The following is a 24472-nucleotide window of genomic DNA, read 5'->3' on the forward strand; positions in this document are numbered from 1 at the left end:
CAAGTAACATACACGGTAATCGTAAGCTGGCACGAGGTGTTAAACCCGTGTGATAACGACTGTCGTTTTCCGGCCACGCGAGGATAAAGTGAGTTACATTCATTCATTCAACTTACAATACTTAAAATAAATAACCAAATCATTTTTTTAAATACCCTACCACATTTTTCAGGAATACCAGAGTGGTGGAAAAAGTTAGTTCTTCCATTTATCTTCATCCCATTATTTCTACCAATTCTTCAATTACGAAAAATCACCTTTTTTTCGCGATTGGGAGCTTTTGGGACGTTGTCAGTTGTCATTCTGATTATATCTGTGATTTATAAATGTGTCACTTGGGGGTTTAATGCAAACTTCAATGACACACACAGCATCCACTATATACCTCGTATGTATTTCTCTGGTTTACATTATTGTTGTTGTATAGTAGGATAAGGAAACATGGAAGACCTTTTTCATTCCATTTTTTGCCCAATTTGGTGGTAAATAGATAGAAACAATTTGCAAATTACAATCTTTAAAGTTAGTATTCTTTACAATGAAATTTAAATAGTTTTTCAATGTAAATTTTAATTCATGTTCCCAAAGCATTTTTTCGCTCTCTTTATACTAAAAGAGAAACTGTATTACCCACAAAGTTACATACGAGGTTACCCATAAGCTGGCACAAGGTGTATAAAACAGAACACCCGTGTTATAAGACTGCTGTTTCCAGCCACGTAGGATATAGCAAGTCACATTTATTCGTATTCTTTTATCAACAGAATTTAAATCCTCATTTCCTTCACTATCTGGGTTACTAGCTATGGCTTTTTTCCTCCATAATTCACTAACCACCATCTTTAAACACAACAAGTATCAAGCTAACAATGTAAGATGTCTCAACATATTGTATGATAATGCTGTAACCACCTGTGTGATATCTAAAGATATTGTACTGTTGTTAACAAGCGATATAATACTTAAGAATTGCTCTTATTGGTAAAGAGCTTACTTTATAGTTTAATGTGCAATAAAGTTTAGTATTTTTTTACTGGAAATTTTTAAACATAATATAAATCATACAAAAATCTTTTTATTTGTTGTTGTTATTAAAAGATTTTGTGGCCACAATGTTAAACTAACATGAATAAATTTATATCTTAACACACTTGGCGGTCTCCAAAACAGTAATTTTTAGATAGATTGCTTATTTTTAGAGAGTTTGTTGTATTTAATACAAGAACTAACATAATATTTCAATTTAGGTTCGTGATTTATTTGCTGGATATACTTTGGCATTTCTGACTTACACTGTGATTGCTCTTTCCATCTACCTCGCGTTCCCTGGCCCCAAGTCTTGTATTAAACAGGTATGTCAATCAAACTGCTAAATTGTCTCATGCCAAAGCAAAGTAGCTAGCGCGGCTGCCTCCAACCTGAAGGTTACTGGTTCAAGGCTCGGCGCTGCTGCGGTTGGGGGCATATGTGTCCTTTGGCAAGACAGCGATTGCTTCAATCTAGCGATCACAAGTAAGCTGTCCAAACTATCAGCCATACATACAAACAAAAAGTCTCTCCAAAAACAATCAGTCACAAAGTTACATACTTGGTATCTCGTAAGCGGGCTTGAGGTGTATAAAACAAAACACACGTTTTATAACAACTGTAGTTGCCCCGCAATGCAAAAGTAAATAAGTTACATTCATTCAGTTAATTGTGTGGTTAAGTGGACTTTTCTAATACAAGTTGTTTTAGGCACCCATAAGAATCTGTAGCAAAGCAAAATTTATTTTTTGAATATAATAATTATACAAACGTTTAATCAGTGTTGTTTCCAGATGTTGTTACACTTATAGTAAGAATATTCTTAATTAACAACAATGCCACTTAGGCAAAATATATATCTTTCATTATACAGCTGTTTGGACTTCATCTTCTGTTACATTTTTATAACACTAAATCCTACCCTCAGTTTATTTTATTGATTTCCAGAACTTCTTGGACAATTTGTCGTACAATGATGAAGTTGCACTTGCTGCTCAACTGGTTCTTTTCCTGCGAATGTTGACTGTATTTCCAATAGTGGCATATATCTTTCGTGTTCAACTTTTTACTTTGATCAGTGGAGTGGAATATCCTGGGTAATAATGCATGAAAACAAAATATGAACTAAAATTTGAATTTGAAACAAAAATCTGTTTTTAAAACGGCAACTGATTCAACCCAGTCGTCACTAATGGTTTGTCTGAATTGTCAGCCATACATGGAAAGAGCAAACACCTACAAAGCTACATACGTGGTAACTCGTAAGCGGGCAGGAAGTGCATAAAACAGAACACCTGTGTTATAATGACTGTTGTTACCCGACCAGGATAAACTTGCCACAACTTTATTCGATTTAAAATGTAAATTCCTAACAAACTTATTTCTTACAATACTAAACCTGATTTGTAGGTTTATATATGTACATAGAAAGTATTGCAAGTATTCATATATATGGTTAGAGTACTGATTTTTAAAAATGGCAACCTTTTTCAGAAAATTCCAGGTGGCTATATTCAATGTCTTGCTGATAACATCGTGTGTGTTATGTGCTGTGTTCTTTCCTAATGTTGGTGACATTATCAGGTAATCTTTGAACTACAAGTTTTCTGGCGTAGTTTTTGTGACATATATTGTACTGATAAGAAAAAATGGGTTAGTAGGTAAATAAATATTGGCAATTGCTACAGATTCGTATGGGTGCCTAAAACAACGTATTAGGAAAGTGCAGTCAGCCACACACCTACCTGAATGAATGTAACCTAGTGGTCACTAATGAGTTGTTCAAATTTTTAGCCATACATAAAACGATAAAAGTAACATACATGGCAACTTGTAAGCTAGCATAAGGGGAAGGAAACAGTAACAACATGTGTGTGAAACAGTAACAACATGTGTATGGAACAGTAATGACTCGATCGGGATATTATGTTCATAAGGTGTCCCATATTACCCCATTTAGTAGCCAACTTTCTTAATACATTAAATTGGATTAAATTTATCAAAATACAAGGTAATTTAAGTTGCAATATTGTACAGATATGCTGGTGCCTTCTGCGGTATGATGATTATGTTTGTACTACCATGCACTGTACGATATATCTACAAACGAAAGCAAGGCACTACTAATAATATTGAAACAATAGTGTTGGTGATTGTTTCAATACTTGGGGTGGTGAATTTTATCGGCCAGTTTACTGTTTCTGATTAACTCGAAATGAAGTTTTTATCTGTAAATATGTGAACTCTAGCATTTTACTTTCACCTCATTTTAATCAAAATAGTTTTTGTTTCATTGCTGTTTTTAAAGACTAACATTTATTTGTGCCATCAGATTCACTGTTTTATTATCAAGGAAATGTATTTTAACCTTTATGACCTGTATGAAGCGTGCGTGGTGTTATAATAAACCTCAAGGAAGTTATAAATTTATTAAAAATCTTAAAAAACAATACTCAAATTTTAAATTCGTTGATGTATTTTAGAAATCAAAAGAAAATTGCTTCCTTTTTTAATAAGACCAAATTTGCGACCGGTTTAGGAACGTGTGATCCCAAAGATTATTTGCCCCATTCTGTTCCGAAATTTTGGTTAGGAATAGAAATTTTACTTCAAGTTAAAAAATATAACTCCAATAGAAAATTTGGACTCCCCAAACTTAAATTTATGAAAATGGCATAAATGAACAAATTTCCGATGCCATAGCACAGTTAGCCTTACTTGTGTAGTCTAAGTTGTCAGCCATACAAATATATTAAAAAAACAATTACCCGCAAAGTTAGATAAGCTGACAGGGTGTATAAAACAGAACATCCGTGTTTCAACGAATTTCATTTTTCAGCCATGTGAGGTTAAAGTAGTTACATTCTTTCAATGCGTACACAACTAATTTTGCCAATATTGTCCCCAAACCCCCATCACAGGTTGACAACTTTTAAACAGAAATTGGTTTACTCCAAGATAGGGTTTTTATTCAGAAGAAGGTGCTGGTTTCTAAGGAATCAACAACAAAAGGTTTTGTTTATTTCTCACAACATACATAAATGCAGGTTCAGCAAATAGTTTTCGAAAATTCTTCTGCTGGAACTTTACAATGCAGCATAATATATCGTCCAACTTCACGTAATATCCAGTTCCCAACATTGTATGATCAACAATTAAGTGAGAATTTCTTGAGCGTTTGATGAAACGAGAGATTCCATGGATAAGACATCATTACACCATGTTGATAACTTGCCTTTCATTTTACCAACCTGATAATTTACAACCTTACATAATATTGTAAATATTAAAGGGGTGAAGCCAATTTAGATCAATTGTTTTAACTTAGATTTAAACCCCCAAAAGATTTTGACCTCTACAAGTTCAAGGCAAAATACTAATCTTAACTGAAAACACTCAAAACGAAGCATTTTATGCAGAACTTAAACATTTTCATACCAGATGAGCCTGGTAGAAGTAACATAACAGAATATGTTTTATATTTTCTAAACACAGTTGATTATTTCACCTGTTGTTTGTCCAGTACCCTCGGTTGTACCCACTGCATATGGATTTCCTCCTCAACCTGGTATTTATTTTAGGAATTGTAAGATTGTTAATAAAAACTATTGTTTTCCCGCCACACGAGTATGAAGAGTAAATTCATTCATTAGTATTATAAAAGTAACTTGGAACATTGTGTCAGATATTCATCAGAGTTAATTTAAACGTGAGGCCCAGAAAAAAACTATCAATTGATTTGCAAAGTCGTAATTTACTATAAGCCTACTATTGGAAAATTTTACTTCAAGTATACAGAGCCCATAATATATGGTGAAGTCTGTAAACACCAAATAAAACACAACCATAATTTGCAAATAATTATTGTACCTGATCAATGGTACCTTGCACTAAACCCAATGACATCGCTTTCATCGCTAATATTTCAACTTCCTCTACTGGGATTCCAGTGTTTGTAGCTATTTCTGTAAACTTTAAATGCCGGTTGTTTGATGGTCGTGCAAATGTCATCTGAAACAGAACACCCGTGTTATAACCATTGTCATTTCCCAGCCAATGCGAAGATAAGCAAGCTACATTCATTTAATACAACCAACATAAAGTAATCGTCCCACATACATTTCTCAGAATAATAATTTTAAAACATTTTGCAGCAGACAGCAGCTGCATGTTGGTATTAAAAAAAATAATTTATATTGAAAATTTTGATACAAAACAAGGCATACCTCCATTAAACAAAGCAACATTATCTTCTGTTTCAATTTTAACTCATTTGCGATCAAATCCGGCTAAAAATATAAAACAATGTTAATATATGCTGTTCTAAAAACTTTCTTTATTTTAATAATCCACAATGTTCTATAACACAAGAGCTAAAAAAGTGGATATATAGTTCATTCTGCCTGATAGCAAAAGTAACAAAATAGTCATCTTTATATATATATCTTATTAATTATATAAAATATATATATATCATAATATATGTACATATATTTAAATTTTTTTAAAAGTAAAAATAAAACTCAGTAATAGGTAACCGACATCAAGAAATAAAGATTTTATTTTATGGGTAAAGTCTAGCAACTTGGCACACCAAGTGCCTTTCGGTTCAGGCCAGGATTGGCCCATTACGATCCAAACAAAAGAAAAACCTGTGCACTCCAGTATGGACGAAGTTGATTAAGTTGTTCAATGTCACCAGAGTTGAAAGTAAGAAGTAAATCAATCAACCACTGACGTGGCGTGTCTTTCAGGGAGTCTAACACTGGGTGTTGCAACTAGGAATCAATAAGTTTTGTTTAATTAGAATTCAATGTAAAATTATCATCTACTTATTTTAAAGAAAAATGAATAAAGGAATGAATGAAACTTGTTTATCCTAGCATGGCCAGAAAACGATAGTCGTTATAACACGGGGGTAAACACCTCACACCAGCTTACGAGTTACCATGTATGTTACTTTGTAGTTTGAAGTAATAAGTTTACTATGCTTACCAATTCTCCAAAGTTGAACACTTTATCACCTAATATTCCAGCTAAACCGAGGTTAAAGGCTCTCTCTTGTTGTTCAGGTACTGTAAGGTCACAAATGGTTTTAAAAATGACAGATATGTATGTAATGTAATGCAATATTTTATGGAAATGATGTTCTGACACTGTAAGGCCATAGGGGCCAAAACCACAACGCAATTTAATGTTGTGCTCTTTACATGACCCCACAGTATTAAATAAGCATTCTATTGCTTAGTAAATAATTGAACGTACAGACCGGTTTCTGAATAAATTAGAAATTTAAATAAAATGTATTGTAGCAGAAGCAGATTTACGAAAACAAATGTTTAGTGGTAATAACAGCACAATCTCAAAAGACTTTTTAAAACGTTAGCCTATAGAAAATAAATTTGCTTTTACAATATTTGAACAACAAAAGCACAATCTATACATAAGAAACATATCAGTAATTACTCCTCACCTGATATCGTATCCAGGTCAGTACATCCTAGATATCTTAAAGCATCTTTGTAATACTCATTGTGGTGGCTTAGTATTTGATGATAATTACTACACAGTTCGTAATATCTTCCATGGACTGATGAAATACCAGTCAGATCACCCAATATTGCTTCACATTCTTCCATAACTTTCTGCAAATAATTACAGAAGCTTTTGATAGGTTTGTTATAAGTTTGTCTTACAAACAGAAATGCTGATTCCAATTTTAAATCAACAAAAGTAGTTTTTGTCGCTTAGCTGACAATTGGACCGAGCACTGAGTATGCTATTGCTATAATGTTGTACGAGAGATCAAAAAATATTAACAAAAGTAAAGTAAAGATAACCTGACTGGTTTTCTCTGTAACTATGTTTAATTCTTTGTAAAATTGCTGAAAGTAAGTGGAAGTAACAAATCCCAACTGCAGAGAGTTACATGTGAGTCGATGTGACTAGTGTTTCTGTTACCATTTTTATAATTAAAAATTCCAACCTTAGTGGCCTCAAAGTTGTTTCCAAGCAAATGAATGTTTCCAATAGCAGTTAGACACAGAAGTTTTGCTTCCAGGTTAGCTTTGCTTTTTTCTTTTATTTTCTCCAAAAATGCCAATGCCTCTGCAGAGTCTATGGAATAGTAACATTAATAGATTAGGTAGGTGTACGTATGCTTTAAAAAAAAAAAAAATTTTCTAAGGATATTAAAACAAGTTACATGTTATACAGGTAAATTTTTTGTCTACCTGTAAAAACGTAAAACAAATTATAAAATAAAACCACAAAAAAGGTCTAAAAATGGGTTTCCAAATCTAATATAAGTGTTTAAGTAAAAACAATAAAAAAGGCAAAGATTTCAGAGAAAAAAGTTTTAAATACACCCTCCAGTGAAAGTACACATTAGTTATTTTTAGAAGTTTTCACACTGTCATTGCCATTGGTATTAACTTAAAGAATTAACACAAATGAAAAATGGATTAATACCAACCTGAGAATTGGCGAATTACAAACGGACATAACATTTCCATCAGCGCAAGTGGATTTATCTTGCTTTCAAAATCACTGATAAAATGTTTGTATATATCAAGCAACATTGTTCCCTGGAATAAAAATCATAAAACTTAAATATTGTTAACTTAAATATTGTTAACTTAAATATTGTTAAGTTTTAAAGACACAGGTTTAATATAAATGAATGTAACTTGCTTCATCCTAGCGTGGCCGGTAAACAACAGGCGTTATATAACTTTATACACCACGTGCCAGCTTACGAGTTGCGAAGTATGTAACAATAACACCTTGAGGTTAGGGGGTTAGTGGTTAGCAAATAAGATGGGGGGGGGATTCTTCACTAGCACCCATCATGCCATTCTTTAACATATGGGACAATTGTACCACAACTTGAACATAACAAATTACCTGTTTAAAGCAATCATACTTTACAAATCGAACGAGACTTTCAGTCAGTTGGTGCCACAGTCTGTATAATGAAGAATTCAGTTATCTTTTTCGAATTCCCAATAATTAATAAATTATACACAGTGTACTACATACATTTTCCGGTGAAATAAAATGAACAAAAAAAGAACACATACTTTTTAGTGTAGAGTTCTTCAATTTGTTTAAATTCTTCCAACGCTTCAGCAGGTAAACCAGAGGTGTTAAATTCTTTTAAGAAATCTTCGGCTGATATGTTAGTCATTTTTAAATATTTATTTAATGCACCTAATAAAGTAAAACGTGAGAATATACCTTTAAAGACGCGCTAACGACAGTACGCAACATGACAAAACAAAATTCAGTTTTTAAGCCAATAAGCATAGAAATACGTCGAAATCAAGAAAGCTGGCACTAATGAATGGGCACGTTGTATTGTAAAATGATTAATAAACACGAAGAAATTTTTTTAGGGATGTCTGATAAAGGATATGCGTAATAGTAATGTGTTATGAAACATATAGAGTGGATAGATTTTATGTTAATGTCACCAGTTAAAAGTATTCAAAACGGCGGCCAAAACTATGTTTTTGCACAACCTAAAACCACAACAGGAAAGAATTGGGCAATAATATTTCCGAAACAAGGACCACTTAAAATGGGCAGCAACTTTAACTTACATGAAAAATTAGTTATCTTTTAAATATGAAGATTAAATTTTTGGAAACAACGAAGAGCAGAGAATTATTTTTCAAGAAGATTTTTTTATTGGAACGCAGTAATAAAACCGATTAATATTTTTCAGATTAGTTTATTAGGTCTAAACAATACACAACACAAGTAAAACGGTAATACTAAAATCTCTGGTTTGTTGTTAAATTTTTCTGAAAAGTAGAAACAGGATTAAAATACCTTTACAGTTTGTGTGGCTGGCCCAAAAGAGCTTTAGCGGGTCGATTTCCAAGACGATGTCTCTGCATAAGTTCATTCACGCGGTCGTCGTAAGTTATTTCAATTTTTTAATTAGTTCGGTTTTAAGAGTTTCATACGAGTGCTCGTCCGATTAATTGTTGGCTGCAGTTGGTGCTGGAAATGTCTGCCAAGGATCCAATGCAGAAAGCGCATGTAGATATTTTTAGGACGGGCGATTCTTCACTATAGTGCATTACGCATGCAGATATTTTTAGATCGTGGGATTCTTCACCAAGCATTGTTTTTTATTAACAACCGTCATCATGAACCTGTAACAAGTTAAACTTGATTCCAACTTCACACTGTTCTTTTTTAAATCAAAATAACTGAAATCGGCTGCCACTCCGTAAGGCATTCAGTTAACTTCTATCCAAAAAGTCGGGACCAATTCACGTGTGTGCGATCTTGTTTTAAGAGTAAAAATGTCACAACTAATCAATCAACAACCGAAAAAGGGTAAAAAGCAATCAGTTTACCACCAAGTCCTATAACGGTTCAATGAGCACCTATTATACAGCATGAGCCACGAACTATAAAGCTAATGTGGCAGATTTGAGCCGTGTTCGAATCCTGAATACCTTTCACTGATAAAGATATCTATGCAGAAACCTCACAGTCACGAATCAAAAATACCAAGTTTGGTGTATGCATGATTATATTTAAATTGGATTACAATTACTACAACTGCGAATCACCTCGCTAATCAAATATGTAGTGTCGCTCCCTGGTTTGAAATAGCTGTAAAATGGAAAAGAGTTATTAAAATAAACACGATGTGCAAAGCATCTATTCAGTACTAACGTAAATACCACTAAAACGCTGATCTGGTACTCATATGGCAGGACGAGTGTAAAACACAGTCAGGATCCGGTGCTACAAATACGTAACAGAAAAAAACAACAAATCCAGCAAGTTGAATAATATAGGAGATGGGCAATATAATTCACCTAAAAGTTACAGAAATATAAAACTGTAAGGTATACGTTAATCGCCCACCAAATTACATACGTGGACACGAGATGTATGAAACGGAACATCCGTGCTATAACGACTGTCGTTTTTCCGGCATGCGAGGATAAGGCAAGTTACATTCATTCATTTATTCAAAATGTCAGCCTTACAGAAAAAAACAAGCACCCACAAAGTTACATACATGGTAACTCGTATATGGGCACAAGGTGCTGTATGAAACCGAGATCCGTGTTATAACGAAAAAAATCATTCTAAAATTTCTCGAATAAAATTTGTTTACCAAATACAATTTAGGCAAATTTATAATTTGCGTTGCGTTGAGATGAAAAACATTTTTACTATAAAAAGTATTTATTTATTTGCACTCATTTAAGGATTTCCGCAATTCTAGGTTTAAGTTATTTTTTTATAATTTAGCGTAAATAGCAAGGTATAGAATTGGGGCATACCAACGAAAAATCAAAAATTGTGCATATTGATAGAAATGCGTAAATATGATCTAAAGGTACCATCAAGGTTTCAAATACGAAACAGCCTTTGAAAAAAAATGAGTTTCAAAAAAATTCTACCGCTTGACTAAATAAAATGGCCGTGGCGCAATGCATGGGATTTCCCATTAGAAAAAATGTCACTCAACTTTGATCGTTTTTAGTGTGTAAGATACTGAAGAAAGTTCAAATTTTATTTCTGAATTAGTATACTGAATGCTTGTTTTTTAAGAATATATGAAAATTGTATAACATAGACCTAATTATGTTTTAATTTTCGATTGAACATAGCTATATAGTAAGATGCGGGAGAGGGGACACCTTTGACACATAATAACCAAAAATCCTGAGCGTGTTTTAAAGAATTGACAACGGTCTATGAGAGCCGTGAGGATAAAGTTTCATTAAAAATCGTTGAATGTTTGTTTACTACCAAATTGGAGGAGAAAATAGATTGAAAAGGTGTATAATCTTTCCCCATCCTACTATACGTAATATGGCGACTCAGCCCCCTTTTCCCTATTAGTTAATTTTAACACTTTTTTATATTAAAATGTTTAGTATGTCTCACTGGGACCTGCTGTATTGCTGAATCAGCATAATCTGGTGTGCAGGTCGGTTCAATCGAAAACTTAAAACATAATAAAGCTTACATTTTTATTTTTTGTTTAATATTCACAGAGAAAAAGCATTCATTATACCAAATCCCTAATAAAATTTTATTATTCTTCAGTAGTTTAGAAACTAGAAGCGGTCAAAGTTGAGTGCCTTTTTTTCTAATGGGAAATCCCATGCATGTCGAAGCAGCCGATTTTTTTTAATCTATCGGGTTTTATTTACGCGTTTTTTTAGCAGCTGTATTGTTTTGGGAAACTTTGATAGTACTCTTGGATCACATTAAAGCATCTCTATCCATATACAAGTTTTTATTTTTTGTTGGTATGCCCCTTTAAGAAATACTTGACAAATACTTACGGCAGCAGAATCTGATTTTGTAGTTTCGGCATCTTTGACCATTGGGTTGGTCTCGGTTAAAACACGAGAAACCTCGTTCACTCGCAGTGTTAATGTTGACCACTTGTCCGTATACTCGATAATCGATACCGGTCGTAGCGTCTACAACATCGACGCTAGCACGGTTATTGCAAATCTCTGGGTATTGTCTTTTCAAGTCCCTGAAATTTTCGCAATCGCAGTTACCACTCGGTAGATCTCGGTTGTAAAATCGGGTCCATTGGTAACCAGTCCCGCAGGTGGGAGGTCCACCTAGTGTGGGAGATCCACCTATGAAAAAACACTGACTTAAGTTTCATTCTATGTGGGTGAGGTTTTTGTCGTGGACCTGGGATTTAGACAGATTTGGCCCATTTCTCCCTAACTTAAGATAATCGTTATAATCAGAGATATGTTATTCATTTGTATGTTGTTTTTTTGCAATCGCACAAAAATAATCCCAAACAATATATACGTGCACCATTTAACTAGATAGATTTAATCAAACAGGAGAGGAAAGCTCTAATGAGTGAGCACATATTAAACTAAATAGCATATTATTAATTAACCTTTCTACTACAACGGTCGACAAAGCTCGATCAAAAACAAATCAGAAGTAACCAACAAAGCGGCTTTCGGTCGCAATTGGTGAGTATGTAGCAGTAGTTAGAATGTATTCATACATGTGCTAAAACTGATGTGGACTTATGATGTATAAGGATTGATTGATCGGTGAAGATATGTGTAAATACGCTCTGTACAAACGTGTTGACTTGTAAACTTACACTAAGTAACCTTGTCGTCGCTTAAACACGTTTGTTTTGGTAAATTGGGATAAACTTTAATCACGCAGTAACTAGGTAATGTTACAAGTTAATACTAATTATATGATGTTTGACACAAAATAATGTTTCAATTACGATAAATGATAACAAGGTATAAGAGCAGTGCTTTTATGCATCCTTACTTAAATGGTAATAGTTTGATACTCGTTATGTGGGTTCCTTATTTCACTAACACGTGTACTCCCAAATTCCCAGACAGTATAACTGCTGTTTCGACAGATCGTACGACTCGAAATCGTAAATGACAGTAACTTCTAAAAATTATAAAATGTGTACCTGAAACTGTCCATTGCAACCTGAATCCAGATCTTGCCACACTGTTGTCGGTAAAGAAGTGAATGTAAACATATTGTTGGCCGGTTATTACTTGTGTTGCTGGCAGGGTTGTTCCGCAGTATTTTCTAGCGTTTGGTGCGCAGTGTGCATTAATTGTTTTTCGGACTTCGACAAAGTCATATCTACAAAAAGCGTGGTTTTAGTTTGCCTTGTATAATCCCCCTTATAAAGTTATTACCTGCAATAACTGTGACTTTCCAAATTGAAAGCGGTGAACCTCAACGTGATGGTACGAGATGCACTTCCAGCATTAATTCGGTATCTACAATCAGCCTTATGAGGATAATTTGATGGATAGTTTGGTGAAGTTATAAAACCAGTGCCTGGTCCTCCCCCAATTGATAGTTGGTCGCAAGATGGTGTTGCTGAGGCTAAAATTAGATTTTCAATTAAACAGCGATAGTTTAGCAGATGCTGTGTAATCAGGGGATTTTGCATATTTATTTTTGCAACTTTGATCGTTGCTTTATTCATTAACGTGTTTAATTTTCTGTGTATATAGATTTTCTAATTGCATTGGGAAAACATGTTTTTTTACCTGACACACTAAATCGGAATTGGAATCCAGTCGAATGCACGGATCTATCAGTATGGTAGTGTATGTACATGTATGGTCCACGTCCTTGGACAGTAAATGAAGAATTCCTTCCACAATATTTTCCAATCAAACGGGACGATGTAGAAACACCTTCGTAAACCGCAACGTAGTCGTAGCTGCATGTCGTTAAACAACGATGAAGAGCCGAAAATTTACGTTTTTCAATGGTATACAGTTTAAACCGACAACCTAACACAATAGAAAAAAAAACTATTTTACGGCATATTTACTTGCAACAAGTGTGATGTTCCAAGTTGAACCGTCTAAACAATACTTTGATGACGTTGGAGGTGCTCTGAGCGTTGATTCTGTAGTGACAGTTGAGATTGTGAGGATTGTTTCCTGGATGGGTTGATGCGCTGTAGTAAGGCGAAGTGTATCCCACACCACCCGTCAAACGGGGCATGCTGCATGAAGCTCCAGGTCCAGATGTGCCTAATAGCATAAAGAAAAATGTTTGATTTTCAATCCGCATGTACACTATATAATGCAAAAGCGTATTTATGGGAATTAGATACATACAATTAGGCCTGTATGTAGCGTTTAAACAAATATATCTATACATGCTTAATCGATGAGCCTTGTGTTTTTTTAAAGTTTTATCAAGCCAGTGCCATTTTATTTAAAATCAAATTAGATTCGTTTGTATAGTTATTGGATTTTATTTGTTTATGGCTATGGTAATTTTTAGTTTTTCTCTAATTGTAAATGACAGTAGCTTCTAAAAATTAAAAATATAAAATGTGTACCTGAAACTGTCCATTGCATCCTGAATCCAGATCTTGCCACACTGTTGTCGGTAAAGAAGTGAATGTAAACATATTGTTGGCCGGTTATTACTTGTGTTGCTGGCAGGGTTGTTCCGCAGTATTTTCTAGCGTTTGGTGCGCAGTGTGCATTAATTGTTTTTCGGACTTCGACAAAGTCATATCTACAAAAAGCGTGGTTTTAGTTTGCCTTGTATAATCCCCCTTATAAAGTTATTACCTGCAATAACTGTGACTTTCCAAATTGAAAGCGGTGAACCTCAACGTGATGGTACGAGATGCACTTCCAGCATTAATTCGGTATCTACAATCAGCCTTATGAGGATAATTTGATGGATAGTTTGGTGAAGTTATAAAACCAGTGCCTGGTCCTCCCCCAATTGATAGTTGGTCGCAAGATGGTGTTGCTGAGGCTAAAATTAGATTTTCAATTAAACAGCGATAGTTTAGCAGATGCTGTGTAATCAGGGGATTTTGCATATTTATTTTTGCAACTTTGATCGTTGCTTTATTCATTAACGTGTTTAATTTTCTGTGTATATAGATTTTCTAATTGCATTGGGAAAACATGTTTTTTTACCTGACACACTAAATCGGAATTGGAATCCAGTCGAATGCACGGATCTATCAGTATGGTAGTGTATGTACATGTATGGTCCACGTCCTTGGACAGTAAATGAAGAATTCCTTCCACAATATTTTCCAATCAAACGGGACGATGTAGAAACACCTTCGTAAACCGCAACGTAGTCGTAGCTGCATGTCGTTAAACAACGATGAAGAGCCGAAAATTTACGTTTTTCAATGGTATACAGTTTAAACCGACAACCTAACACAATAGAAAAAAAAACTATTTTACGGCATATTTACTTGCAACAAGTGTGATGTTCCAAGTTGAACCGTCTAAACAATACTTTGATGACGTTGGAGGTGCTCTGAGCGTTGATTCTGTAGTGACAGTTGAGATTGTGAGGATTGTTTCCTGGATGGGTTGATGCGCTGTAGTAAGGCGAAGTGTATCCCACACCACCCATCATACGGAGCATGCTGCATGAAGCTCCAGGTCCAGATGTGCCTAATAGCATAAAGAAAAATGTTCGATTTTCAAACCGCATGTACACGTAATGCAAAAGAGTATTTATGGGAATTAGATACATACAATTCGGCCGGATCCCAGAATTCCCAGACAGTATAACCGCTGATTCGAAGAGATATGGGAGACTATTACTATTTACACTTTTTATTTATATTTGCACTGCAACGTAAACAAAGTTACCGAATAGAGTGTTACCATTACTCGCTAATCAAACCATTGTTTGCACAATGGTTTAAAATTATGCTAAGTTGGGAACATTCATAGGGGGTAATCATTTAATTAAGGTTTGAGGGTTTAGCGCACGCACAGTAAAGTAATCACATAATAAAGTAATCGTTAATTACTCGCTAATTACGCGGTTTTGAATCTTAAAAATTAGTCTAAATTTTATAAAATTATTTTATGATTTATTTTAAGTAAGAGATTGAAGATTAAATGCTGGAATTAAGAATTGAGATAAGAGCAGAAACAGTCGTCCAAAAAGTAACAAGAACAACTGTTCGACGAAGAGGGATCTATATAGTAGGGTGGGGGAAGATGGGACACTTTGTCAGACGAGACTCTTTTTTAATTTTCTTTTTACGGACCCCCATTACATTCATTCATTCATTCCATTTAACGATAATCAGGAAAATAAGGTTACAGAATTATTCGACAGTATTATCACGACCTTATAAAACCCCGTCAATACTGACCGGACGCGATTTTAGTAACGCTTTACTGTGTGTTACTGGTTTACATCAAGTGAATAAACAAGACTTAAGTCACCCCCACGTAGAGCGAGGCACAAAGTTAAGGAATACTTGACAAATACTTACGGCAGCAGAATCTGATTTTGTAGTTTCGGCATCTTTGACCATTGGGTTGGTCTCGGTTAAAACAGGAGAAACCTCGTTCACTCGCAGTGTTAATGTTGACCACTTGTCCGTATACTCGATAATCGATACCGGTCGTAGCGTCTACAACATCGACGCTAGCACGGTTATTGCAAATCTCTGGGTATTGTCTTTTCAAGTCCCTGAAATTTTCGCAATCGCAGTTACCACTCGGTAGATCTCGGTTGTAAAATCGGGTCCATTGGTAACCAGTCCCGCAGGTGGGAGATCGAACTGTGAAACAAAAAACAGTGACTAAGTTCTATATTCTATGTGGGTAAGGTTCTTATCGAGAACCTAGGATTTAGACCCTCATAGAGCGCTGTTATTCGTTTAAAACACGATTAAGACATTTGGATAATATGTGATAAAGGTGTCTCATCTTACCCCACAGTACTATATATACAAAATTGATAAACTTCTTCCGACAATACAACCTAACGTATTATTCATATATACTTACATTGTGCTAGTGTAGTGGCTTCAAGGGTAACAAGGAAAACGAAAAGTCCGGGGAACAAAAGTGATGTCTTCATGATGAACCTTCGTTGAATTATAGAAGAGACTGTACTTACAAGTGCATAACCGGACCTTATATACCCGACGTCGCCATGCTTTCTTCGTATACTTCGTATGAAAATAATATGCTCCGACTGATTGGACTTTTTTTCGTTACGTTTTCGTAACACCAGATCCTTATTGGAATAAACATGAATGAGAGACTGACGATGCCATTTAGGCGAAATATATCTTTCATTATACAATCGGTTGGATTTGATTTTTGTCTGTTACGTTTTCGTGCATAAGTAACGGGAGTTATATTTCAACTTAATTTCGACATCTCCATAGTTATACCAGGAAATAGCACAGTTGTATTAAAATCGGTGCGTCATCTTTACTTCTGTCAATCATTTTTATTCTACTGTTGGATAAAATAAACCAACGACAAGAGGGAAGTATTGCACATCTAGTATTGCACGACAAGAGTGAAGTATTGCACAGGATGGGACACTTTGTCAGATGAGACTTTTTTAATTTCTTTTTACGGAGACCCATTTAATGATAACCAGAAAAATATGGTTACAGAATTATTCGACAGTATTATTAATAAAGGAATGATAGTACTAATTCGTGGTATTACCCAAAAACCGCCATCTATTTTGATTTTGTAAGAATTTTGCAATATGTGCTTAAGTGTCCCATCTTCCCCCATTGTACTATACTATAGGTATACTTGGCAGAAGTATAAAGACGTAACGAACCTAATGACGTAACATAAACGCACGCGATCGAAACGATTGTGTTGGTTTGTGACGTATCATAACGCAGTGATTGTGAACCGGGATATTGCGTGTGAAGAAGAACCGTCGCGGTTCTTGAAACAGAGTATGATAAAAAATCATTTAAACTTATAAAGTAATAAACGAAAGGCACAAAACGTGTAGCCTATAATATCATTGTACATTATATAATACTGTAATGGTAATACTGTATAGTACAAAACTATAATATATGCTATATAGTAAATAGTATGACATATTATAATACCAATGTAATGAAATAATACTTAACTCAATTCTTGCAAGCAATCATTTTGAAACCTTCCAACGTGTAGACAACTTTATCTAAACTGGAACTTGGTAACTCATAGTGGAAGAAGCGTTTTTATGCGCGAAGTAATCAAGGCGGGGGTAACCAGCTGATGCGAGGCGTCAAACACTTGAGCAATCTGACCAATCAGTTTCAAGGATCGGATGGCTGATTGTGACGTCAGTTAACATTGTGACGTAATTAGCTAAGTTCACAATGATTCGAGTTTTTGGATTGTCGTTTCAAGAGCAAATTTAGTATTAACATATTTCCTATCTTATAGGACGACCCGTTTTCACATTTAATTTCAACGACACCGTGTCAAATAAGTTACACTAAATGAAAAGGAATATGAATAAACCTATATATATTTATTGGCGAGTTTCGACAAAACTTTGGCAATTTAGAAACGAAAACGCAGTTTAAGCAAGTCACTTATGGCAATATAATCTATAATCCATCTCATAGGCAACATTATATAGCAGTATTAGAACGGCGTGGCAAATATAACTCTACAGGCAAGCGTTTATCAAAATTAATAGAACCATAAACACTTTTTCAGTTATGCACTTAAACTAATTGTCAGTTCTTTATTTTGCGTCTACTTTTTCGCCCGCACTTTGCGTGGAATAGCGGTGGCAATTTCTTCAATTCTCGGCGAGGCAACGGCGTTTCTTGCGGCGAAGGAAACCTTGTAAGGGTCATAGTCTTGGTCAAGCGCTGTCCTCGTTTTCGGTTTCGCTAGTTGCTGTTGCCGTGTGCTGGCCTGGTAATAATGAATATATCAATGTTTAGTTGTAAATTTTACTTGCATTACCTTTATACTAAATACAGTCTATAGGGTGGGGAAGACGGGACACCTTTAGCGCATAAGATCCAAATATCCTGATCGTGTTCTAAACAATTAACAACAGTGTATTGAAGTCATTAGAACATGTTTTTAAATCTTTAAATGTTCTGTGTTAACACAATGTGTTAACACAAATGGCACGAAAAAATAGAACGAAAAGGTGTCCCATTCCCCCCAACCCTATTACATTTAACCGGTAAGCAAACATCATAAGGTTTCGATTGAAAGTCAATCGAAAACGAGACTAAAAAGTTTACTTTGCCATTAACGTTTTCACCGCAGATTAAACAAATACTTAAATAACTGTGAATGAGTAACAAAAATGCCAACTTGATATTAAATGCTATAAAGTCCGCTATATATACCCTGCTGATTAATATTTAAACGAATAAATGAACCTATAGATGTTGGGACAACGGTTATTTCTTGCAATTAGATGTATTATTTTAATTGTAAGTGTGTTGTGACAATAACTGTTGTTTTGTCGCTATATCCTATCTTCCGTTTCAAATATTTCTAAATCTTCGCTACCGTAATTAAAGAGACAAATAAATTTATTATACTATAACCTCGGCTGTCTTCGCCGCAAGAGATACAGGCCACATCACTCCCCGATTTTCCTCGTAAGATTTCGGTGTTGGTTTCGCTTCGGCAAGTTGTTCCAATCTTCCAGACGCGACGTGATTCAACGATTCCTTGGGAATGTCACTTTTCCACTCTCCCCAGTCCCACGAACTGTTCGATTTAACAAGTAGAGGATCGTATGTTTTCGGTCGAGCAAGTTCAATAAGTCTGTGTAAGAAATCAAAAACAGCTTGCATTTTGTAAGCATGCAATGATATGACTCTTAGTTATAAATGCTAAGTTCAAATAGATATCCATAATTAGGGCCTTCGCGTGTGTTTGATAAGTAGTACTGTGTAAAACTTATATTTCCTCATGGTGTTACAACAGTTAACAACGCTCTTTTAATGTCGTGAAAATACGGTTATATAATTCTATTAATTCTCTTTATTTACTACCAAATGAGCGATAAAAAGAAAGAAAACTTGGACCAATTTACCCCAACCTACTATATACAGCGTATAAAACAATCAACAAGCAGCTTGCCTTTTTGTCGGCGCTCCTTGTTTAGCGGATTCGCTTACGACCGTGTAAGCTGAGCGCATTGGTATCCACTGTTGGTGAAACGGCTTAGGTTGAGCAAGTTGTTTCAACCTTCTTCTTTCCGGGAAATGTAAAGCAGCGGTTGGAACTTTCCAGATTGGAGATGGGCGGTCCGGTACAAAGTCTCTGTGGCCCGACTTGCTCTTAACTAACTCTTCCAATCGCTCACTTACAGCTGAAAGTAGAATATTCTGGCTTTAAAGCAACGTATGTTGTGTAAGAAAATATGTTTTATTTCTTTGACTGCGTTGGGCCACTATATTGTGTCAAAACATGGCGCGTTTTAATTTGTTACAGAGCAGACATATTTTATTACATTTGAAATTATATATCAGGTTACATTTTATTCTATCCCTCACACGAAACATGACGGCTTCGCCAGTGCCTATGTTACAACTGACACAGCAAAAATAGTGTGAAAAATATAGTGGTACACCAAACATAAGGAATTACCTCAGCCACATAGGGGTTTATATTACAGTAAAATCTTACCGAATACAGTGGGTGGTTGTGGCGGCTTCTTATCCACCCAATACACAGACCGTCTGTCCTCGATAAAACCAGGTGGCGTCTTCTTGCACTGAGCCAATTCATCAATGCGTCGCGTCGCTTCAAAAGTCGGGCACAAACGATTAGCTTTACCAAGCGCTTTCCTCGCGTATCGTTAAACAACAGTGGGACATGGTGCTCACTTCGTGAGGACTACAAGTGGCTATCTACTTTCTTTTCTTAATTAGGCCGCATCGAAAGCGGCACGCGCTCACAAAATTTGGTGCAAATATTTTTGAAAATATAATGGGCAGAATAGGAACGAATACACAAATATAATATATATAAATATGCAATATTTTTCTCTACAATGTTTCTACTACTTCTACTAAAACCTTACCTGATTCTACGCTCATTGTCCTTACGTTTGGCGCTTCTGAAATTCGAAGTGAAAAAAGTATTTAAGTTAAACACGGTTAAGAATACTTGTGGATATAAAACACCTGTGGCCCTCCTAAGTGTTTGGGTTTATAGGTTAGATGTAAACAGAGGAACAACAGGTATTTCCAACCCTCCGCGACTAACAATGAAAGGTATTATAAGCGGGCGAGCAGACAAGAAACTTTATCCCAATTCGGCGCGTGTTGGCGTCCATGGAAACCATAGATATAGCATACAATCACAGAGATAACATTTCATTGCCTATTACAAAATTGTTGTATTTATTTGCTGGTATGGAGTTTTCTGAAGATAAAATAGTTTCGCCGGTTTCTTATTTAGTGCTTGTTAACGATCGACAGAGCATATTTACGGTATTTTGGTTGATGAATGATGTATGTTTTTTCTTGGCACTCCTTCTCAATTTCCATTGCACGTACAGATGCAATCTGATATAATTGACAGCTCATCAATCAAATACTCCATAAACTTGCCTCTATAATTAAAATGCTAAATTTACCTCGTTTCTCTTATATTTTAATGCAGATAGTCATTTTCGAAACACAACCGCAAATAAGTTACGTGTACAAAGACAACATTTAACATTAGCAAACTCTATCAACCGGTGATCTTGGTAATTTTATACGACTTTGCATAATTTAGGATACGCATGGACGGTCTAAACAGGTCGCATTGTTTGTTTGCCCAACACTACCGAAAGCAAATTAAGTGGTGACGTAATGAGCTATAAACGGGGTGGAATTTTCATTAGTGAATTTTCGCGTCCACTCGGTTGTGTTATTTAACCCAAACAAATCAAATGCACGCAACTCGGTCCCAGTATTGTCCACCGCAAGTGAACGGGTCAAGACCGTTGGCAGATGGCCCGATAGGCGGAAAGCGATGATGTGGAAAAATAAGACCCAGTGGTGTCAGCAAACCAGTGACCACGGTCAGTGGGATTTGGTGGGAAAATTATCCGACTACTCAAGTTGCTTTGTTTATTGTGTATATTCCTGGGTGTGTACGTCCACATTGGCTTGCTTTTGGCATTTAGCAAAACAAGAGTTCCGCTGTTTACGGGTTTGTATAGTGTTTACGTGCATCAATGATTTTGTTGTCTGTTGGAAAGCAAGGGCGCTCGAAGTAGAGCAACCATGCCAAACAAAATACACAGATTGATGTAACTTCATATTTTTGTTGATATATATATTGGGGTCGAAGCCCATGTCCACCCACAACAAAGAAAATGATTCCCTCTCGCCCCCTGCTTAACCCTCCTATAGGATTATCCTTTGAGTCAACGTCAAGGAACCCTACGATAAAATCCCAAAGGCAAATAGACCTTCGCCTGCCGGGCGACTCTTCTGCACCACCACTTGGCCGAACACGGAATGCAATCGACTTAAACTAGATTTAAATTCCAACGAAATATTTTCGTCGTGGTTGCTAATTAGCGGTCAGCTTGATCCGGAAAACTTTTATCTGTGTATAGCGCTGTTGTATTCATGGTCTTCCTATACGAAATTAAAGTTGCACCTCAAAAGCGCAGCAAAATGTTGGCACGTTTTGCTCAGTCGTGTGTTATAAAAGCAAATTATACGTTTTACGTATAACGAAGTGCTATTAATGGTATACATAGATTCAATATGACATGTTTTTTTAAGTCCGAAATAAAGTATCCGCAACCACCGATCCCCCATCTCAAATCTGAATCAGTTGCCCCGATTAAGCACTGAACCAAGCCAACGTTATGCTCGTGCCGTGGTTCGGGGTCGCTTCGGTGAACTGGTAAAGGTCACACCGACTGCTTACGCTGATAACAGCGGAGATCGGAGGGAAAGTTGTCCGCCGAAGCGGCAAGAGGGGTCGAGGTATCTCAATGTGCGGGCTGATTACACAAAGCAGTGAACCAACATCACTACAATGCAGAAAATGCGTTCCCAAATGCCAAAAGTTGGTTTTCGTCTATTCGCCGCAGTGTTAAGAAAACACGAACGTGTCTGTTCAGACACTCGTCTAATTTTTACAACACGTAACTTTACACCCTCATAATCCATCAGTTCAGTTTATTTTGATAAATACAAATATTTAAGAGCAGTGTTACTTTTTGCAAATATATTTACACAAAAAATGTTGTATAAAAAGTTAAAATATAACATGTATATTCCACAGTTCGGAGCGATCAAATATTATGGCCTGATAGTAGACGGCTTATATTTTAAGTATTTGTGTTGAGGCTAAAAATCGTTCTAAAGTCGTGCCGCCATTTCAAAGGCTTTTCGAAAATATAGTGTTTCCGAATTTTTTTAAAACATGATAATTTTTAATTTAAAATATTTTTTAATAATAAAAAAATTGTAGCAGTCTAATACTAACTTATAAAGATCATATTTCACATCTTTAACGGTTATCAATAAACTGGCAACACTGCACGGCTATCGGTATGATCCATACAACGATGTGAACAACTCTTTATTCAAGAACCCTCGAGAACAAGACGAAAGCGCGACCGAGCAAAGAGTTCGATGTTCCCGACAAAAATCAAGTATCTATCGATATTACAGTGATGCAAAACGAACAAAATCTGTTAAAACATTGTAAACACTATAGATTGTATAATTTTTACTGAGATAGTTAATTTGAAAATAAAATGGTGTTTGATTTGACCCGAATTTTTTAAATAAAAATATCTGCTATTTATGTTGATCTAAAACAAAGGTATTTTTGTTGCGGCAACACTGGAGGAGGTACACGGAGATGTAATATACGAAGCGAAAATTTCTGGACAAGTTTCTATTAGTTATGAGTCGTATAACATAAAGTGGAGACCCGGCTGTATTGAAGTAGGATGAGGGTGGTAAACAACAGATGTGATATCAGAATTAATTGCTGAAAATAAAAGTGCTGCTAGAATAAATTCCGGGTAATATAGCACTGTGATACGTATATGATAAAGTTTGACTGTGGAATTTTAATTTTAACATAATAAAATCTGTATTTAATGAAAGTGGGATTAATTTTTTAAAATAACCAGCCGGTGTGTAATATTTCCTGTAAAAATTAACCCTCTTTTAAAAACAAACAAAATATTCCGCTGAGCCCGTTTGTAGAGCAGCAGCGGTTCTTGGGTAAAAACGCGAAAAAAAACGTCTCCGGTTACTCGAACACGAAGCGAGACGCCGCATTTGGTCAGTTTTGGGCTTCGGTTTCACGGAGTATAGGGGGTGTGCTTGGGTCCGCGGAATTCCAGGCAGAGAAGGCGAGGTCAAGACAGTCGATTTTTCGGTTTTCGATTTCAGTGGTTAAGACTGTACCTCGTCAATGTATGGAGTACGAAACGTTATCGCAGCAGATGCCGAACTTTGGCGAAACCATACAATGAAGGGCTTAGCTAAACTATTTTAATGAAAACAGATCGAATACGAGTTTGCATTATATAAGGCTTAGGAAATTACATAAGCTGTGGATTTTTGTTGGTGAACTGAAGTTTGAGTAAGGTGCTAATCAAATATTTTACCGGAAATGTTTTTGTCGTGCAAGTATGACATCACAAAACATAATTGTTTGGTCATGAAGCATACGTGTTGAGACGGAAACGTTTTGTATTTACAAAAATGGCGGACAGTTATCTTATGAGATTATTTATTATTATATCAGAATGTAGTAAATAGTTATATGCAAGAATTTAAGGTACAGAATGTCTCGGCCTATATTATCTGTAAATGTGCATGGAAATTTCCTTTTTATTGCTTTAAGCGGCAAAACATCGGTGCAAAACAAGTTTGCTGATTTCTGTGGCACTTGTATTTTATTTTGAAACGAATGTACGTCTAGCAGCAGGATCCAATTTCGATATTTGAAACAAAGAAATAGTGAGTGAAAGTGCTCTCGATCAGTAGTTGTTCAAGTGTTACGTTGTCACAACTCGCCTCGCAATTTTCATCTAGCCAGAAATGCTGTTCTTGTACGTCACAGTTTTGTTTAGCAAATTAGTTTTTCTAGGCAGGTACAAACTTGCGGTTTTAACGAAGTGGTGACACGTT

At 35.6% G+C, this 24472-nt stretch overlaps 4 protein-coding genes across 7 annotated transcripts in view; 1 reads left to right on the forward strand and 3 right to left on the reverse strand.

The window, feature by feature from the left end:
• Positions 1-3478, forward strand: part of LOC100186482 (sodium-coupled neutral amino acid transporter 9-like) — a 5666-nt gene extending 2188 nt beyond the window's left edge. The window contains exons 6-11 of the mRNA XM_002131130.3: positions 173-388; positions 765-871; positions 1248-1352; positions 1975-2123; positions 2521-2610; positions 3064-3478. Coding sequence (XP_002131166.1) covers positions 173-388; positions 765-871; positions 1248-1352; positions 1975-2123; positions 2521-2610; positions 3064-3235 — 839 coding nt within the window. The 3' untranslated portion in view covers positions 3236-3478. The remainder of the gene's footprint in view (positions 1-172; positions 389-764; positions 872-1247; positions 1353-1974; positions 2124-2520; positions 2611-3063) is intronic.
• A 495-nt stretch (positions 3479-3973) lies between these two features.
• On the reverse strand, positions 3974-8257 carry LOC100184104 (26S proteasome non-ATPase regulatory subunit 13-like). Its single transcript, XM_002131207.4, has 11 exons — positions 8109-8257; positions 7933-7993; positions 7502-7613; positions 7013-7143; positions 6500-6671; positions 6022-6101; positions 5679-5804; positions 5253-5315; positions 4897-5037; positions 4535-4591; positions 3974-4277 (listed from the first exon to the last, which is right to left on the reverse strand). Exons 1-11 carry the CDS (start codon positions 8213-8215, stop codon positions 4182-4184), a joined length of 1146 nt encoding a protein of 381 aa, XP_002131243.1. The 5' UTR covers positions 8216-8257; the 3' UTR covers positions 3974-4181.
• A 1302-nt stretch (positions 8258-9559) lies between these two features.
• LOC100184149 (cubilin-like) lies at positions 9560-16582 on the reverse strand. 3 transcript variants are annotated; one of them, XM_026840731.1, is made up of 11 exons: positions 16356-16582; positions 14792-14996; positions 14502-14677; positions 14142-14334; positions 13904-14085; positions 13385-13589; positions 13095-13270; positions 12735-12927; positions 12497-12678; positions 11358-11648; positions 9560-9660 (listed from the first exon to the last, which is right to left on the reverse strand). In XM_026840731.1, exons 1-11 carry the CDS (start codon positions 16426-16428, stop codon positions 9626-9628), a joined length of 1911 nt encoding a protein of 636 aa, XP_026696532.1. In that variant the 5' UTR covers positions 16429-16582; the 3' UTR covers positions 9560-9625. The 3 variants fall into 3 exon arrangements, with proteins under 3 accessions (XP_026696532.1, XP_026696529.1, XP_026696530.1); XM_026840728.1 differs by having other exon boundaries at positions 11358-11666; positions 16356-16578; XM_026840729.1 differs by having other exon boundaries at positions 11358-11666; positions 13385-13577; positions 13898-14085; positions 16356-16578.
• A 1252-nt stretch (positions 16583-17834) lies between these two features.
• On the reverse strand, positions 17835-20608 carry LOC100181763 (testicular haploid expressed gene protein-like). 2 transcript variants are annotated; one of them, XM_026840738.1, is made up of 6 exons: positions 20492-20608; positions 20389-20424; positions 19992-20108; positions 19443-19674; positions 18902-19124; positions 17835-18248 (listed from the first exon to the last, which is right to left on the reverse strand). In XM_026840738.1, the coding sequence occupies exons 2-6, from the start codon at positions 20402-20404 to the stop codon at positions 18084-18086; spliced, it is 753 nt and encodes a 250-aa protein (XP_026696539.1). In that variant the 5' UTR covers positions 20405-20424; positions 20492-20608; the 3' UTR covers positions 17835-18083. The 2 variants fall into 2 exon arrangements, with proteins under 2 accessions (XP_026696539.1, XP_002126454.1); XM_002126418.5 differs by having other exon boundaries at positions 20389-20607.
• Between the last annotated feature and the right edge of the window lie 3864 nt (positions 20609-24472).

The sequence above is a fragment of the Ciona intestinalis genome, chromosome 2 (genome assembly GCF_000224145.3).
Source record: "Ciona intestinalis chromosome 2, KH, whole genome shotgun sequence".
In the NCBI taxonomy this organism is placed as follows: domain Eukaryota; kingdom Metazoa; phylum Chordata; class Ascidiacea; order Phlebobranchia; family Cionidae; genus Ciona; species Ciona intestinalis.

Excerpts from the sequence above, each read along its gene's own strand:
- LOC100184104 (XM_002131207.4), bottom strand. The coding sequence starts at position 8,215 with ATGACTAACATATCAGCCGAAGATTTCTTAAAAGAATTTAACACCTCT. Across the intron at positions 7,994-8,108 it reads GAAGAACTCTACACTAAAAA|ACTGTGGCACCAACTGACTG; the intron begins GTATGTGTTCTT and ends TTCATTATACAG. Across the intron at positions 4,592-4,896 it reads TGCAAGGTACCATTGATCAG|GTTGAGGAGGAAATCCATAT; the intron begins GTACAATAATTA and ends AATAAATACCAG.
- LOC100184149 (XM_026840728.1), bottom strand. The coding sequence starts at position 16,428 with ATGAAGACATCACTTTTGTTCCCCGGACTTTTCGTTTTCCTTGTTACC. Across the intron at positions 12,928-13,094 it reads ATTCCGATTTAGTGTGTCAG|CCTCAGCAACACCATCTTGC; the intron begins GTAAAAAAACAT and ends ATCTAATTTTAG. Across the intron at positions 11,667-12,496 it reads GTTGCAATGGACAGTTTCAG|GTGGATCTCCCACACTAGGT; the intron begins GTACACATTTTA and ends GTTTTTTCATAG.
- LOC100181763 (XM_026840738.1), bottom strand. Across the intron at positions 19,675-19,991 it reads ACAACCACCCACTGTATTCG|CTGTAAGTGAGCGATTGGAA; the intron begins GTAAGATTTTAC and ends TTCTACTTTCAG. Across the intron at positions 19,125-19,442 it reads CAAGGAGCGCCGACAAAAAG|ACTTATTGAACTTGCTCGAC; the intron begins GCAAGCTGCTTG and ends TTTCTTACACAG.